The 19,099-nt window shown below is 44.9% G+C and overlaps 1 protein-coding gene across 7 annotated transcripts in view; it reads left to right on the forward strand.

Annotated features, from left to right (window-relative positions):
• The window catches only part of ARHGAP21 (Rho GTPase activating protein 21), a 165,370-nt gene that overhangs the window by 110,697 nt on the left and 35,574 nt on the right, over positions 1-19,099 (forward strand). For 6 of the 7 annotated variants that reach the window (XM_073581785.1, XM_073581781.1, XM_073581782.1 and 3 more), the window contains one exon: positions 684-2,532. In XM_073581785.1, coding sequence (XP_073437886.1) covers positions 684-2,532 — 1,849 coding nt within the window. Of the gene's footprint in view, positions 1-121; positions 369-683; positions 2,533-19,099 lie in introns of those variants that run through there. The other variant, XM_073581786.1, reaches the window with a different exon arrangement.

A 19,099-nucleotide genomic window follows, 5' to 3' on the forward strand; every position in this document is an offset into this window, starting at 1 on the left:
CACCGGCTGAGCAGGAACTGCCGTAACCTGATAACCACACCTGTACTATATAAATACCTGCGGACACCAATTTCATTTTTCTTCCTCTGCATCGGCAGGCTCTGCAGTCAGCTTTTTTTTCTTTTTTTTTTTTTTTTGCTCCGTACAGGAACCTGTAATTTAAAGGATTTTTACCCGATGGAGCTCCTGTACATTGAGATGCTTGCCATTCCCTACTAACCTGTAAATCCCCCCACCTCCCTCGAATGCCGGAATTGTTTTTTGCCATGATCTCTGAAGTGCGTTATGATACACAAGGGAGATGGGTAAACCGTGCCAAATTTAGTTTAACACTTTTTCGGAGGAGTCTGTCCCTGAGGAGCGTCAAGGTAAGGTCTCCGCCATTGTGATTTAGAAGGATTTTGTGTTTCATAAGCTCATTCACAAACTGGGCTAAATGTTTTCGGTTAACCTCGTCTGCTGTAATAATTGGGTTAATAAGAAATGTATTTTTCTTTTGCATGTAGCTTGGCTGATCTGGCCTTTTTCTAAAAAAAAAAAACCCCAAAAATAATATATTGTGTATGGTTTATTCCCCGTCTTGCCCATTTGCTTTACAATTTCAGGTGGAACCAAGGACCTGTATAGCAATAATTTTGTAGTTTTTCTTACTGTTTTTCTAATTGTCGCTTGTCTCCATCTAGGCATATTCCCAAGATGCTTACCTGAAGGGAAATGAATCGTACAGTGGCATCGCACACAATATACCCGAACCTCCACCTATATGTTATCCCCGCGTAAAATCGGCACCCTCGGTGATGGCCCAACTGGCCGAAGCTTCACCTCAAGGCACATCTTTGGCTAAGCAACCTGTTCGGCCGGTAAGAACGTCAGTACAACCAGACAGAAACCACCGAGTAGAAATCCAAGTGCCTCCATCGCCAACCGATCTTGTGAAAACGAACACCGCTGTTTGCGTCTGTAATGAAGCTGTGAGAACTGTTATAGTGCCTTCTGGGAAGGTGGTAGAGCTTTCACCAAGTAGACCGAACAGTGCTGGTCCTTCACATCGGGTCGAACCTTGCCCACTCCTAAAACCAAGGACCACATCTCCACCCTCTGCAGCTGTCCCCGTCATGTCGATGGTAACCAGACCAGTTGATGGTGGACTTAAAAGTAAACCTCCAAGCTATGGAGGCCACGTTGACTCTCTTTGTAGTGGGAGGGCAATTATCCCAGGCGAGGAATCGCCATCTCCTACCAATCATTATTCTTCAACTTCTCCCCAGCACATAGACTGGAGAAACTACAAGACATACAGAGAGTACATAGATAACAGACGTATGCAGATGTATGGCCACAGAACCATACAAGAGAGACTGGACAGCCTTAGAGCAGCATCACAAAACACGGAATACAGCCAAGTTTCCCCCATCCGCTCATCATTCGAGATCCGTCGCCGTAGTACATCTCACGATAGGGTTCCCCATCCTGCCCAAATCCGGCAACGGAGTGTTTCTCAGGAAAGGCTTGAAGACCCCGTCATTGTGAAAGGTTGGAAAGAATGGCCCCGTAGTGCTTCCCAAGACACTCTTACATCACCATCTGTCGTTCCCAGGAGCAATAGATCGGGGTCATGCGATTACCTTACTAAAAAACCAGATCACTATACCAGTGATCCTCGTGATGCAAATGGTGAAATAAAGCACAACTACAAATGGACTGGATTTACTGAACAGGATGATCGACGGGGTATTTATGATCGATCTAGACAGCATTCAATTCACATGTCCCTTCGAGCCCCAAACTTCCCTGTCGGACCCATTGTATATAGTTCAGATAACAGACGTCGCGTTTTGGGCTCGGCACATCCTTTGCAGAAGGTCCCAGCTGAGCATAAAGGCTCACCGATAACGAGGAACTTTCAGAGTTCCTCCTGCAGATACTCACATTCTCGGCCGCCTATATCCGAAAGAACCAACTTTCCACTTGCAAAAACGAATTCTGTAAAAAGCTCTTCCTACGGACCTAAACCGTTTTCCCCAAATATAAACTTCGATGACGCAATCATCAAAGACCAAAAAGCGGTGAACCACATCAGCAGAATTGGGACATTAAACACACAGAAAGCATCTCCGGCGGAGGCCGCTCATAACTTACATCTGGATGCAGTCATCAAATCTCCCATCTCTACTTCACCGATTCCCACCAGACCTGTGCAACAACAGGTGACAAATAGCTTAGCTACCTCCGATGGCATGGACGTTCAGAACGGGCAAAGCCTCGCGACAAAAGTCCATGGGTCTGCTGCAGAATTTAATTCTGTGGATCCGGTGATCTTAAGAGATAAATCTCCGTCTGGCGTCCAGGCGCTCCAGCCTCTTCGTCAGCAGTCTTACATTTTTGCCGTCAATGAGCAGGAATCGGTGTCCGACGCGACCTGCTGGTTACCCAACGACGCCCGGAGAGAAGTCAAGATAAAAAGCATAGAACAGAAGAAAGTATCTGGAGCCAACTCGCCGGGAGATTCATTGGCATCCATACCCTTCATAGGTAAGATCTAGATTATTGAATGTTGCTGATATCTTTTGTGTTTTTGCCTCATTTGGACTTTATCCTTTTTGTTATATATGGTGACAGCTCATTTTTGTTTTTTTATTTTTGGGGGGGGACATGGTTTGGGAAACAAGTTGAGGGCTGCTTGAGTAATTATATCATGGAAACGTCTTAACGAGACTTTCCTTAATTTAGTAGAATAATTTGACCGTGCCCTGTTTTTTTTTTTTTTTTTTTTGGTGGTGACCGGCAGCGAACTTGGATTTGCTTCTCATTGGACTGTTCCTTTTCCATTTTATTCAATTCCTAAAAATAATCCCATAATCCACAAAATAAACCTCGCCCCCCCATTTGTGATTATTCCTAATACTGGTTTATATTAAAGAAATCTGATCAATTCTCCTTTCCTCCTGAAATGACGACATTTGCTATCTAGGTATTTTTATTTTTTTTTTTTTTTTTACGTTATCTTCAGAATTGCAGATAATCATCCACCTACTAGAGGAGATCTGGTCTAGATCTGCTGTTAGTCACAGACACATTGCAGAAAGCTTCTAGATAATGCAGAAGTGTTGTTTGTGCCTAGATGTATAGAAGGGAAGCTTGCCCGGCAGGGTGTTGTGTAATGGGCTCCACTTACATGATCCGTGTTGTGTGTACGATGGGCCCTGCCCTTACTCTTCTCTTCGGAGATGCTTATCTGCCATATGCTTGCGTCATAAATTAGTATATGACTCCTGATTAATTACTGAGCCTGAGTCACATATTACCACTAATAACACTGCTGTCACTGGAGCGATGGCTCATACACCGGGCGATACAGTATGGGCCATCATTGGGATGTTCCGGCTATACATTGCATCACTCTACACCAGAGGTCTCAAACACGCTGCCCGCGGTGCACCACATCTCACTCCCTGAGGCAGGCATCTGCGGCCCGCGGTGCACCACATCTCACTCCCTGAGGCAGGCATCTGCGGCCCGCGGTGCACCACATCTCACTCCCTGAGGCAGGGGGAAGGCAAGCATTCAGGAGCGGCGATGGCATTGGCTGTTCTGTGTGCGCACACTGCACAGGACCTGTGATGAGGTCACAGGAGGGGAGGAGTCAGGGTCACATGATCAGGGGCCTCAGTGTGTGCAGGACGCTTCTGTCTGTGTGCTGGTTGTCATGGTACTGGATGAAGTTAAGTTTATGCGTGGGGTCAGGACTCGGGGTTTACAGGGTGGAAGGAGCGGAGCCGCGTGTGTTCGATGTGTGCGGAGCCCTGTGTGCGAGGTGTAGGGAGCGGAGCCCTGTGTGTGCGAGGTGTAGGGAGCGGAGCCGCGTGTGTGTGAGGTGTACGGAGCGTATTAAGTTTGAAAGGAATGCAGCCTCCCAGCGCAAAATTTTTTTTTTTTATATGCGGCCCATTTACTCTGCCGAGTTTGAGACCCCTGCTCTACACAAATGTTTTCAGGGATCCTGTTGTCACTGTCTTTCTGAAGTCGTGGTCCCACATGTAGGGCTTTGTAGGTGTATGGGCTTCACGAGAGTGAGGAGTAGATGAAGGTGGGCCGTGTAGGACATTGTGGCTCATATACTACAGTAGATGAAGTGAAGAATTCCCGCAACTCAGATATTGTGGTTCTTGGTTCCTTTATTTGTGAGAATCTGAATATTTCAGCTCCACCCGAGAGTTCAACAGCAGAAACGTTCAAGATTCTGATTAATAAGGGTCAAGATTCACAATATCTGAGAGCCAGAAATTCTTTACTTCATTTAATGTCCACATGCACCACAAGGAGTGGAGTGTCTTGCATGCCCCTGGCTTTTGTTGGCATTGGTACCCCACATGGCCCTCTCGCACGGCATTGGCCATGCCTGACAAAAGGCATGGGCAACCCCCCCTCGCTCAGCATGGCCCTGGCCCAAGGCATGGGTGACCCCCAGCATGGCCCCGGCCCAAGGCATGGGTGGACCCCCCCCCCAGCATGGCCCCGGCCCAAGGCATGGGTGGACCCCCCCCCCCAGCATGGCCTCGGCCCAAGGCATGGATGGACCCCCCCAGCATGACCTCGGCTCAAGGCCATCCAATTTCATATTTTCTGCACAATGACCCCAACCTTACAGTGCTTGTCTTTTCATGTAGCCACCAGAATCAGTTCTTTGGTTAATGCAAGAGCATCTATAGGGGCCATGATTGGTGCTATAGTGTGTGAAGATGCACCCACAAGGTGAGCGGCCCTAACTTACAGGTGTTCCTCACAAAATTAGAATATCAAAAAGTTAATTTATTTCAGTTCTTCAATACAAAAAGTGAATTTCATTCTCCAGCAGGACTTGGCCCCTGTCCACACTGCCAAAAGTACTAATACCTGATTTAAAAACAACAGTATCACTGTGCTTGATTGGCAGCAAACTCGCCTGACCTTAACCCCATAGAGAATCTATAGAGTATTGTCAAGAGGAAGATGAGACACCAGACCCAATAATGCAGACGAGCTGAAGGCTGCTATCAAAGCAACCTGGGCTTCCATAACCCCTCAGCAGTGCCACAGGCTGATCGCCTCCATGCCACGCTGCTTTGATGCAGTAATTGATGGCAAAGAAGCCCCGACCAAGTGTTGAGTGCATTTACTGATCATACATTCCAGTAGGCCCGACGTTTCGGATTTTAAAATCCTTTTTCAAGCCGGTGTTATAAAGTATTCTAATTTACTGAGATAATGACTTTTGGGTTTTCATTGGCTGTAAGACATAATCATCAATATTAACAGAATTAAACACATGAAATAGATCACTCTGTGTGTAATGACTCTATATAATATACGAGTGTCACTTTTTGTATTGAAGAACTGAAATAAATTAACATTTTGATGATGATCTAACTTTGTGAGAAGCATATGTAATTAGAAATGATGAGAACAAGTGAGTTTCCGTAATTTTCACAAAATGCTGTTAAATTTCCATGTCAGGATGTCAGTCTCTAGCCCCCAGTACACATCAGACTAACATCCTCTGGACCCAAGGATATCTGTCAGATCGGCCAAGAGTCTGTGTATTGGGGCCTTCTGACAGATGATGTTGGGGTAGAGCGGGATCGGGCACGTTGGATTTGGAGCAGGCGATCCTTTTGATCTACTGGAGAAAATGAATCTGTCGGTGGCTCTGTAGTAGAAGCCACCGAGCGCTCAGCCGAGCGTTTTCTGTGTACCGGGGGGGGGGGGGGGTGAGAGATGGCTGTCGGCCAAACGATCATTCGGCTGGCGGTTTTGTAATTGTGTTACTGTAGGTGCGGATGTTTATGTAGGGGCATCGCTGCAGCCCACGCCGTGCATTGTTTACCGGTATTTTACAAGTCGTGCACTCGGATTATTGCCACCGTGTCTTGTAGGGTGAGTGTCACCACGTCAGCCTCACACGTTCAGCCCACACCTCCCCTGCACCTCCTATGTGTCAGAAGTGCACGGCGTTCATACATGCTGCTCCCATATAGAAATCATCTGTGTGCCATGCTGCAGAGGGAATGTGCCATTAACGCTTTGTGGCTGCGGAGAGTCAATCATTTACTACATACTTTTATTCCAGCCCCCGTCCTCCTTTTTAGGGATATTTAGTTTTTTTTTTTCTCCAGTATTTAGCCAGTAAAGCAGGTTGTGCACAGATGTGGGTGCCATTACGTCTTTAATTGGAGGCATTCGGCATCATAATTACTAAGGTTGCACATTTGAGCATATTGTAGTCTCTACCCTTTTTTGGTTAATTTTGGGAAAGAAAAATCTATATAGAAATGAAAGTATCACACTTTTTTTTTTTTTTTCTTTTTGTATCCTGTTTAACGATTAGCTATAATCTATTGCAATTGTTAATTTTCCCTGCAGCACCCCCGAAGGTGAAGTAAGGCATTACATTCTACTCATTAAAATCACAGCTATACCTGGTCCTCCAGAAGGTGCTGCTCTTTTTTGGTGAGCCGCTTTCTGCTCTGATTTTACCTAATATAACTTGGAACACTTTGAATACTCGAAGAAAAAAAAAAACAACTCCAACTCCAAAATTAGCCCAAAAAGCTGAAAAACTTAGACACTTTTTTTTTTTTTTTTTTGTAGTGCTACTGGTTGACATTAAGCAACAAGCAGCAATTCATGGGGATCCGTGGAATTGTATAAATTAAGGCCATCCGTTGTCCATCAATAATAGTGCTACAAAGGGTCTCAGTGTAGCCCAAGCCTTAATCCAATAATTTTACATTTTGATACCTGTCCCTTTAAAAGTCTGTCGATCTATTGGATTTCTTTATATATTCATCCACATTCACATTCATCACCCTATCCCCCCTCCATCACGACTCATACACATCAGCCCCTCTATACTTCCCTCTCCCATGTACAGCTCCCACACACTCACCACCTTCCTGAGAAACCTCAGCCCATCTTGCCCAAACACATCGCAGAAAAAAACTACTTACAATTCCAACAACTATTGGCTCTTTATCTTCCTTCTCCTACTGATTTCAGGGGACATCTCCCCCAACCCTGGTCCACCATCCCCCAACCTCAACCCTTACCCTACCTCATATCGAAACCACAATAATCTGATTAACATTACTTGCACTCCCTCATCTCAATCTTTTAATTGTGCCCTCTGGAATCCACGGTCTGCTTGTAACAAGCTTCCTTTCCTACACAACTACTTTCTGAACAACTCTCTTAATCTGTTGGCCCTCACTGAAACCTGGATTCAGGATTCTGACACTGTCTCTCCTGCTGCCATTTCCTACGGTGGCTTACAATTCTCTCACTCCCCGAGACCCACAAACAGACCTGGTGGTGGAGTTGGCATACTCCTGTCCCCACAATGCACTTTCCAGGTCATCCCCCCAGTCCCATCACTCTTATTCCCTTCTTTTGAGGTCAACACCATCAGGCTCTTCCGTCCCCTCTCCCTCAGGGTAGCGGTCATATACCGGCCCCCAGGCTCACCCACCCTCTTCCTTGACCACTTTTCAGCCTGGCTGCCACACTTCATGTCCTCAGAACTACCAACCCTCATCCTGGGAGACTTCAACATCCCCATTAACAGCCCTAATTCCACATCTGCATCCCAGCTTCTATCACTAACCACCTCTCTAGGCCTCTCACAGCTTTCAACCTCTGAGACACATAAGGACGGTAACACCCTTGATCTGGTCTTCTGCCGGCTCTGTTCAATCTCCCACCTAAACAACTCACCGCTTCCACTCTCTGACCACAACATTCTCTCCTTCACGCTCACAAATCCTCGCCCACCCCAGCTCATTCCTAACTACCACACAGTCAGAAATCTACAAGCTATTAACCCTCAGACACTTTCAGATTCCCTACACTCATCTCTGTCCCCAATCTCCTCTCTTTCCTGTCCTAATCTGGCTGTTCATCACTACAATGACACTCTTAGAAGCACCCTTGACCAAGTAGCTCCCCTCACCCTCAGAACCTCCAAACACAGAGTAAAAGAGCCCTGGCTCACATCGCAAACTCAACTTCTCCAGCGATGCTCCAGGAGTGCTGAACGCCTATGGAGAAAAACCCGCACACCAGAAGACTTCATCCACTTCAAATTTATGTTAAGAACCTATAACGCTGCCCTTCACCTTGCCAAACAGACCTACTTCACCACCCTGATCTCCTCACTAGCCAACAACCCCAAGAAACTTTTTGACACGTTTCACTCCCTCCTCAGGCCAAAAGCACAAGCCCCTATCAGACATTTGTGCTGATGACCTGGCCTCCCACTTTACAGAAAAAATAGATAATATCCGTCAAGAAATCTGCTCCCAACCACCAAGTGCTGTGACTCCCATCCCTTCCTACATCTCCCCTGGCTCACTCTCCACATTTGATCCCATAACAGAAGAAGAAGTCTCCAGACTCCTCTCTTCTCGTCCGACTACATGCACTACCGACCCCATTCCCTCACATCTCCTCCAGTCTCTCTCTCCAGTCGTCACAACCCACCTAACTACAATCTTTAATCTCTCCCTCTCCTCGGGCATTTTCCCATCCTCCTTCAAACACGCCATCGTTACTCCACTACTAAAGAAACCTGCTCTCGACCCATCCTGCACAAACAACTACAGACCAGTCTCCAATCTCCCCTTCATCTCTAAACTTTTGGAACGCCTAGTTTACTCCCGCCTTACCCATTACCTCTCCATTCACTCCCTTCTAGACCCTTCACAGTCCGGCTTCCGCCCCCTACATTCGACTGAAACTGCACTCATCAAAGTGACCAATGACCTTCTGACAGCAAAACGTAACGGTGACCACTCTCTGCTCATTCTTCTTGACCTATCTGCAGCTTTCGATACTGTTGACCACCATCTCCTACTCTCTAGGCTCCAGTCACTAGGCATTAAGGACACTGCACTCTCCTGGTTCTCTTCCTATCTCTCTGACCGCTCCTTCAGTGTTTCGTTCTCTGGCTCCACGTCATCTCCTCTTCCTCTTGCTGTCGGGGTACCTCAGGGCTCAGTCCTTGGCCCCCTTCTTTTCTCTCTCTACACGGCCCCAATTGGACAGACCATCAGCAGATTTGGCTTTCAGTACCATCTTTATGCTGATGACACACAACTATACACGTCTTCCCCCGACCTTACCCCCGCTGTACTACAGAACGCCAGTGACTGTCTGTCCGCAGTCTCCAATATCATGTCCGCTCTCTATCTGAAACTCAACCTCTCCAAAACTGAACTTCTTCTGCTCCCGCCGTCTACTAACCTCCCTAAATCTGACATTTCCTTCTCCGTGGGTGGTACCACAATAACACCCCGGCAGCAGGTGCGCTGTCTGGGTGTTATGTTTGACACCAATCTCTCCTTTACATCCCATATACAATCCCTTGCCCGCTCTTGCCGCTTACACCTAAAGAACATCTCTAGAATCCGCCCTTTTCGCACTATGGAAACAACAAAAACCCTCACTGTTGCATTGATCCACTCTCGCCTGGATTACTGCAACGCTCTATTAATTGGCCTCCCCGTCACTCGACTATCCCCTCTCCAGTCCATACTCAATGCAGCAGCCAGGATCGTCCATCTGGGTAATCGGTACTCGGACGCGTCCGCTCTTCGCCAGTCCTTACATTGGCTGCCCATTCATTATAGGATCCAATTCAAAGTACTTGTTCTCACCCACAAAGCTCTCCACAGTGCGGCACCCCCTTACATCTCTTCTCTCATTTCTGTCTATCGGCCTAGCCGATCGCTGCGCTCTGCAAACGACTTTCGACTAACCTCTGCACTAATCCGTACCTCCCACTCCCGACTCCAAGACTTCTCCCGTGCTGCTCCTATCCTCTGGAATGCTCTACCCCAAGAAATCAGGACTATCCACAATTTGCATAGTTTTAGGCGCTCCCTCAAAACACACCTGTTCAGAGCGGCCTATCACATTCACTAATCAAAGTCATTCTCTGTGTAAGTGTGCGTGCGTAGCCCATTCACTATCTCCATCCATCCTTCACTCCTGCAAGATGGCTGGACCTTCATTGTAATTATACAATTGCAAATACACACCTGTACTCTGTATCTCCCTCACCTCATTGTAGATTGTAAGCTGTCACGAGCAGGGTCGTCTTATTTCGTCTTATTTTGCTTTAATTATTGTATTGTTAGCGTTGTTACTTATGACTTGTGTTTTGAAACTGTTAAACTGTAAAGCGCTGCGCAATATGTTGGCGCTATATAAATGATGATTATTATTATTATTATATTCACCACCTGTACATGGAGAGCAGGTCAGCGTTCTGATGAAAGCCTTCCCTCGTAGGACACACAGGCGCATGCACGCGTGCTGCCGATCACATGGCCGTGGCGCACATCTGTTACCGTTTCAGCTCTAATGCCTCCATATTGCACCACTTGATGCGCCGCTACAGGCTTGTGAGGTTACAGACTGATAAAACGTTGCGTAAAATAAAGTTTATGGGTTTTTTTTTAAAAAAAAAAAGAAGATATTTTGTACGTGCGACCGGCCGGTGATGCGGGCCGGGTGTGTTCCACGGAAGATCAGCGTTCTGCACCGTGGTGTCTTGGCATCGGGCCACACCAGAGAAAGGTGAATCCACTCTCGCTGCTGCTCTACCGGTACAAACAGACAGGTTCATTAAGGAGCGACTGGTTTATGCCGCCGGCAGGTTAACGCTTTCCTTTCCCTAGGAGATTGCATTGGTTTAGATTACCTTGGTAAAACACAAATGAAAGTGTCAAATGTCTTGTCTGATGAGCTGCGCACCCCGGGGTTGGTTCACCTTGCCGCATTTTCGCCAGCACTCAGACCGAATATTATTCATTGGGGCAGCGTAAATGAGGATTCCTTATTTATTTTTTTTATTTTTCCTCACCGGTGCACCAAGTTATTTCACATGTCAGGTGAGACTCCCATTCAAGTCTACGGGTGCGCAAAATAAAAATTGATTCCTTCCGGAGTCACCCTATAGTATTCGATTTTTACCGATACATTTGCAATCATCTACCATAAGACACTGTACTCGGTCTTGTACCGACCTGTAAAAACGGATGAAAAATGAGAGAATAGTTTTCAGACTATTTTTTGTATACTTGGGGAATTTTTTCTTTCTTTTTTGTTTTTTTGATTGTTGGGCGTTTCAAAACCAAAACTGATAGTATGTAAAGGGTAAAAGAAGAAAAGTTGAGTAGATTCACTCTAGCCAACTACCTGCACTCAGAGATGTGTGCGCGTCCCTTAAATCGGCTTAATCCACCATTTTTCCATATTTTCTAATTACAAATTGAAAACTGCAAAAAAAACTGGAACCGTTTGCGTGAAACAAGGAAGCAGCAGTAGAAAAACTGTTTTTTACTTTTGTCTCCTGAAAATTTTCATAAGTCAGGAAGGTTTACTACTTTTATTTTTTCACTGAGTTTTATGTTCCTGATTTTTTTTTTTTTTTTTACATTTGCGCAACAGCTCAACCTGTTAACCTGTAGATGATCCGGAGACCCCATAGATGCAAAAAATGGTGTGTGTATATAATATATATTTCGGATGTGTCAGGCGGGGGAATCTGTGGAACCAGAGCTTCTCACGACCTGAAGTGCTCCATCTCGCCCTTAGATGTGACTCTCCAAACCTCTCGTAAACATCTGCAGATTGCAGTAGGACACTTGCTCATCCCTTGGCCACAAGAAACTCGTACGACCATTTTATTCTCAAAAAACCCTCATTGACAGATGTCTGCGAATAGACAGTCCTTTATAAGCAATTTTAATTTTTCATATCTGCAAAATATTGAAATGCATTTTCACCCCAAAACTCTACAAAAATAATTTATTATTCAAGTCCTTCAAAACTTTGGACTACTTTTTGAAATGTGGGAAAAATATAAATATTTGCCATTAATCTTTTTTTAGTTTTTTGACCCCCTAATATATAGTTTACGTTTTATCCAAATTTTAGATTTTTCTCTTGTACTAGTGGCTCTCCCAGTAATATAGGCTGGGTGTGCTGCTGTTGTCTTAGCTTCTAGATCAGCACAGCTTCTATCCTGCAATTATTTCCTCTCGTACTCTACTATATACGATAGCCTGTTTTCTCTGACCACTGAGACGTAGGTGCATCGTCTTCTCTCCACTTTTTGTTGATCTCTGTACAAACCCCTACCTTCTGTTATCTCAAACACTGATAGAAGGGAAGGGAGAGCAGTCGGTGGCAGAAGCTCTGCTGGATTTGTAACATTTTTGATGATCGTTCAGGAGAAGCAGATGCAGGAGCAAAATGGTAGAATATTTTTAATGAAGAATATTTTAGATAGTTTCTTAATTTTGTAATTTAGGAAAAGGTAGGATAGGCACCTCTGGACATGGCTGTGGAGACAGACTTGACATTCAGGAGCTTGAGAAGAAGCTTTGTTAACGAGCTACTTAAGAAAACGTTTTCATCCTTGTAGCATGTCCGCTAGAAATGTCTCGGCACTTGCAAAGCATTAAAATGCTTAATTTGAGTTTTTATTGAGACATTAGCAGAAGTGTCCAGGCTTTAACAAGCAAAAGCAAGATACATTAGTGTATATCCACTTAGCTAGTAGTGTGGTACAACAGCACTAAGTGGCGGCACTAATGCATCTTGCTTCTGACTGTCTGAGCAGTGATACTTCCCTGATGTCTCCATAAAACCTCTGTTTTGTATGTTGATGACGTGTGGGTCATATCCCCTTGGACTTCAATGTCCATGATCACGTTGGTAAATCTGACTTTGGATTTTTACTAATCAGAAGAACAGGAGTTATGATAGCTCAGCTCGAAGATTTCTTAATGCAACCTGACCCCTTACAAGGCGATTGATGTAGGTGGTCCTTGTTGACTTTGAGCCTCGTCATAAGATCATTTTGACCGGAGCTCCTCTAACGCCTCCCTCTGAATAAGTTCACGAGAATTTCCATTGTTTCATTACAAGCGAGACCACTAAGTCAATGTCCGGGGTCTTCAGCGCATCTACATCTTACAGTGGCATGTAAAAGTTTGGGCACCCCTGGTCAAAATCACTGTTATTGTGAACAGTTAAGCAAGTTGGTCATGAAATGATCTCTAAAAGGGCTAAAGATTATTGAAAGGCAGAGTTGGAAGGGACCTCCTGCGTCATCATGTCCAACCCCCTGTTCAATGCAGGACTCACTAAACTATCCCGGACAGATGTCTGTCCAGCCTCTGTTTGAAGACTTCCATTGAAGGAGAACTCGCCACCTTTTGTGGCAGCCGGTTCCACTCATTGATCCTCCTCACTGTCAAAATTTTTTCTTTTTATTTATTCCATTGATTCTCGTGTTTCTATGTGCAAATGAGAATGAAGATCCCTCTACACTGTGACAGCCCTTCAGATATTTGAAGACCGCTATGAAGTCTTCTATTTTGCCAGCTAAACTTTCCCCAATCTTCTAACCGTTCCTCATAGGACAATGTCAAATTTCCGTTGTACTTTAGGCAACAAAATATATATGTATGTATGTATTTTCATCAATGGGCCGATGCAAAAGATTGGGCACCCTGCATGGTTAGTACCCATGCAAACTAGGCCTGTTTCACACATCCGTTTTTTCCCTTCAGTCAAAATCCGCCAAATTTTTTAAAAAATGGATCCGCCAAAAAAGGGGCGGATCCGGTCTTTCCCCCCATAGACTTACATTATTGGCGGATCTTGACTGACGGTCGTCCGTCCCACCCGTTTTTTTTACGGATCTGCCAAGATATTAGCGGCTCCCGGGCGGATGAAATGGACCATGCAACGTTTTTTTGCGTTGACGGTCCACTAATTTCAGCATTAACCCATAAATGCCGCTCCGGGAGCCAATAAAATCTCTCTCTCTCTCTGTCTGTGTCTGTCTCTCTCTCTCTCTCTCTCTCTCTCTCTCACCGCGCTCTAACTCACCCGTCCCTCCGGCGATATCCCTTTCCCGATCGCGCTGATCCAGCTCCCGCGATATCCTTCTCCCGATTGCGCTGCTCCAGCTCCCGCGATATCCCTCTCCCGATCGCTCTGCTCCAGCTCCCGCGATATTCCTCTCCCGATCGCTCTGCTCCAGCTCCCGCGATATTCCTCTCCCGATCGCTCTGCTCCAGCTCCCGCGATATCCTTCTCCCGATCGCTCTGCTCCAGCTCCCGCGATATCCTTCTCCCGATCGCGCTGCTCCAGCTCCCGCGATATCCTTCTCCCGATCGCGCTGCTCCAGCTCCCGCGATATCCTTCTCCCGATCGCGCTGCTCCAGCTCCCGCGATATCCTTCTCCCGATCGCGCTGCTCCAGCTCCCGCGATATCCCTCTCCCGATCGCGCTGCTCCAGCTCCCGCGATATCCCTCTCCCGATCGCGCTGCTCCAGCTCCCGCGATATCCCTCTCCCGATCGCGCTGCTCCAGCTCCCGCGATCTACATGCAATTAGCGACCGCCGCGGTCGCTTTAAATTTGGCCGCATCGCTTCTCCCACAGATCCTTCATCCTACGTGCTCCACTGACGTCCGTCCATCACGGATCAGCTGGTTTCAACCTTTGGCGGATTTCAACTGACCGCCGATGACGGAGGTATGAAACAGGCCTTAGGATGGAATACATTATTCCTGCATCATGAATGATCCTCAAACCTTGAAGGGACCAAAAAAAAAAACAATAGCAGTTTGGAACACTCACTGAATACTGATATACAAAAATACAAAGTGTACTTCCAATAAGGGTGATAAAAAATTCCGAATTTTATTATATTAGAAAAACATCATATAAATATGCAAATATATGGACAAAGAGTAAAAAAAGAGGGATAAAGACAAGCAAATGAATATATAGAACCGGGTCTTACATGGTGTGTGTGTGTGTGTATGTATGTGTGTGTGTGTATGTATGTGTGTGTGTGTATATATATATATATATATATATATATATATATATATATATATATATATATATATATATATATATAATAGAGGTGGGGAGTGAAAGCACTAGTCCCACTAGACAAATTAATCAAGTCTGCAACAAATACATGCAAAAGAGCAAGCAGTAAAAGTCAATTAGACCATTAAAGGTCCTTAATAAAGTGCATATGCAGCCTAAATATATCACACCGTATTAATTATGACCGCACAGTATGGTTACATGCAGTCCTAGTGGTCAAAATAGGCCACCAAAAGCAGCCTAGAGCAAAAGATTTACAAAGTGTCAAAAGCTCCACTCTTGCCCATCGTGCCTCTCCAAAAAGACCCGGTATATCCAGCCCCAACGCGCGTTTCGCGTTGGCTTCCTTGGGGGGCCCATTGTAAAACCTTCAGCTTGTGCCTTTTGAGGTCGTCTACTGTGGATTTTGACGTGTGTTTAGGATCATTATCCATTTGTAGAAGTTGACTTTTCAGCTTCAGCTTTTTTTACCGATGGTGTTACGTTTGCATCGAGAATTTGTTGAAATTTCATTGAATCCATTCTTTCCTCTCTACCTGTGAAATGTTCCCCATTCCATTCGCTGCAACACAAACCAAAGCCCCGTGCTTAATGGTGGTTGAGCTGTTGTGTTCCTAAAATTCTGTGCCATTTTTTATCCACACTTACCGTAGAACTCTTTTGCCACAATGATCAATTTGAACCTCATCGGACTTGTTTCCAAAATGCATCAGGCTTGTTTAGATGTTCTTTTGCATACTTCTGACGCTAAATTTTATGGTGAGGATGCAGGAGAGGTTTTCTTCTGACTCTTCGATGAAAGCCATATTTGTTCAGGTGTCTATGAACGGTAGAACAATGTACCACAGATCCAGAGTCTGCTAAATCTTTCTGAAGGTATTTTGCATTCAAGGAGGGATTTCTCATTTGCCTCTCTAGCAATCCTACAAGCAGCTCTCACTGAAATTTTGCTTGGTCTTGCAGACCTTTTCTTGACCTCCACTGTTCCTGTTAACTGCCATTTATTAATTGCATTTCGAACTGAGGAAAGGGAAACTTGAAAACGCATTGCTGTCTTCTTATAGCCTTCTCCTGCTTTGTGGGCCTCCACCATTTTCATTTTCAGAGTTCTAGGCGGTTGCTTAGAGGAGGCTGGGTTGTTATAAAGCTGGGAAATCGGCATCACCTGGTCTTTCCTAACAATGATAGTGAACAAGCCATAACCCTAACAGGCTAAGGTCTGAAACCTTGGTCAATATATTTTTTTTTTTTTTTTCATGTGCAACTTGCTTAATTGTTCCCAAGATCAGTAATTATGACCAGGGGTTCCCAAACTTTTATATGCCATTGTGTACCTCATCTGGTACCCCCCCCACTCATGTATACATGTTCTTGGGATTGTGATCCTGGATGTTCATTGGGGTGTGTGAAGCTATATGGCCTTGTTCCTTAGGCTATGTTCCCACGATTAGCTTTCACATATCAAACTGGGTTATTTGCGTTTTTTTTATTGCGTTTTTGAGTGCATTTTTGTACATGCATTCTCGTTTTTGACACTGCTTTTTTCCTCTGGTTGGTGTCATGTAGCTTTATTTGTTTTTGATACCTCATGGTATTTGTCTTTGCCAAAACATTATGGATATAGTTATGTTCGGATAACAGGTTTTTGATGCTTTTCCGTAGCGAAAACTTAATTAAAAAAAGTGTGTTCTTTCTTTTTACATGTGGATTTTCTACATCTAATGCAAGTCTATGGGAAAAATCTGCACATAATACTCGGCCTACCCGCAAGAGATATTAACTTGAAAACGCCAACCGAAGGTCAGATTACACTGACGAAAAAATAAGAAAGCAGCACAGTGGGCAGATTTCTGTCTTATCTGCTTTGCTGGAACTGTAAGACGCTGCGTTTGAGGGATCTAAAATTTGCAGCATCAAAAACTCTTGGGCACACGGCGATTACGATTACTACAGTAACGGCACCACTCTTGTTCATGGGCTACATCTTGTATTTCAGCTCAGCTTGTATCATGGCACTCAGCTGCAGTACCCCACATTGCCTGCCAACGAGAGTGGCGCTATTTACAGGGAAATATAAAAATAATGTGAAATGCGAATAACTTTCCCTTGCAAACAGACCATCCCCAAAGTAACATCTACAATGTAGTATTGTCAAATCGCACAATGGCATCACTTTTTAGGCACTTGCTATGTAAGGAATTCTCTAAAAGGTTTTTTATATTTCTTCAGGTATATGTTCACACCAGGTTTTTTTTTTTTGTTTTTTTTACTTTTTTTGAGCAAAAACACATTTTACTGTACCAGCAAAGTGAATGAGAATTCAAAAAAAAAAAATCATGCACTTTTTATGTTCTTTTTTCCCCCCGTGTTTTGTGAATTTTTTTTTTTTTTAATTCGTCAGCACGTCAATTCATTCAACATTTTTGCATTTTATTTTTTTTTTTTCACCTATTGAAATTACTGGGGGGAAAAAAAAATTGTGCATATTGTACGCAGCAGTTTTCCTTTCTCCACTCTGGTTTTTGGTGCAAGAAAATAAAAAAAAAAAACCTCCTGTGTGTGAACATGGCCGTATACCTTGCCGTGAGATTAATCAGACGTGAGCCTGGCCGTGTGTGACAAGGTTCTTCTCTCTCCACACGTTGTTTGTCTGCCGCACTCTGACTCACTTTCCTGCAGCCAAGTTTTGCACGTCATCGGGGAGACGGTGACAGCACGGCGCGGTTAATCACATCCCTATTTTTGTGCACATTTTACAACAGTAAAAAAAAAAATGATTGACAGCATAGAAGGAGCCTGTAAAGCTCTTGTGGTCATGGATGAGTCTATTAACAGCTATTTCCGCCTTTCATAAAACTGTATCGCCGCATTCCTAAACTTGCAACCACTCTGGTAAGATATTGTGGTAATTTGTCTACTGGTTACTCTTCTTCAGGTTGCATGCTGTGTTACGGAGGACATCTTTTGTAGGGTGCGTAAGAGCAGGAAGCAAGTGTACCCTTACGTTCGACTATGGTTACAACTCACCTATAGACATTAATGCCGACACGTCCATTTGATAGCAGTGTAGTAAAGCTCAAAGTACATACCAAATAGGCAGCAAGCATAAAAAGGAAGGCACAGAGGTAAATGCAAACCACAAACAGCAGCACTACCCCAATGTATGTTTCACATGTAACTTCCTCATGGAGGATCCCGTGAGGAAGCTTTATGCGAAACCTACCCATTAATTCCATGTATATTGATGTGCATTATAACTGCTCTTCGTTATTTGTGGCTCACTTTGGAGTTGTTTTGCTGCTCATGGTTTGTATTACCCTTTTGTGTTCTATTTTCCATACTTACTGATAGAGATGGGAGGACACCTGGATGATCGGGTTCGTCCAAACAGTTACAAAAAGTTTGGGTACCAGAGCAATACCCGAACCCCATTCACTTTAATAGGGGGCCAGAGCATCCAGTGTTTGCCACGCCGTCATGTGCATAACAGCGCGGCAAATGCCGCTTCTGATCGGCGGTGAAATCATCTCTGCCGGTCAGAGCCGCGGTTCCCACACTGTCAAGACGGCGTGAGCACTCAGCTGTGATCGGAGGTATAAAGTGTACCTCCAGTCACTGATGTCAGCTGATTGGACTACAACTCCCATCATCCGGCACCTACTGCTGCTAATAACAGTGAGAGCAGGAGCAAGTGATGCGGAGTATTCATTAGCCGCTCCTGCGCTGTAAACAAATAACTAACAAAAGAACATGAGTTCCCCTGTATTTTTGATAACCAGCCAGGCAAAACGCACAGCTGGGGGCTGCAACACTCAGCTTTCAGCTTCAGCAAGGCTAGTTATCAAGAACAGAGGGGTCCTCACTCCATATTTTTTAATTTAAACAAATTTAAAAAAACGACGTGGAGTCTCCCCCATTTTTGACACAGCCTTTCTAAAACAGACAGCTGGGGGCTAGTATTCTCAGGCTGGTAAGGGACCATGGATATTGGGCTCCCCCAGTCAAAACCTAGCAGCCTGCAGCTGCCCAGAAAAGGTGCATCTATGAGAGAAACTCGCGGTACTAGCAGGAATCTCACAGAGGTCACGGCAGTTTAACCCTGCTGGGAACGCAGTCTCAGTGACCAGAGGTAACCTCGATG

This window comes from Dendrobates tinctorius, unplaced genomic scaffold (genome assembly GCF_039654945.1).
Source record: "Dendrobates tinctorius isolate UK_male_01 unplaced genomic scaffold, ASM3965494v1 ptg000070l, whole genome shotgun sequence".
NCBI lineage: Eukaryota > Metazoa > Chordata > Amphibia > Anura > Dendrobatidae > Dendrobates > Dendrobates tinctorius.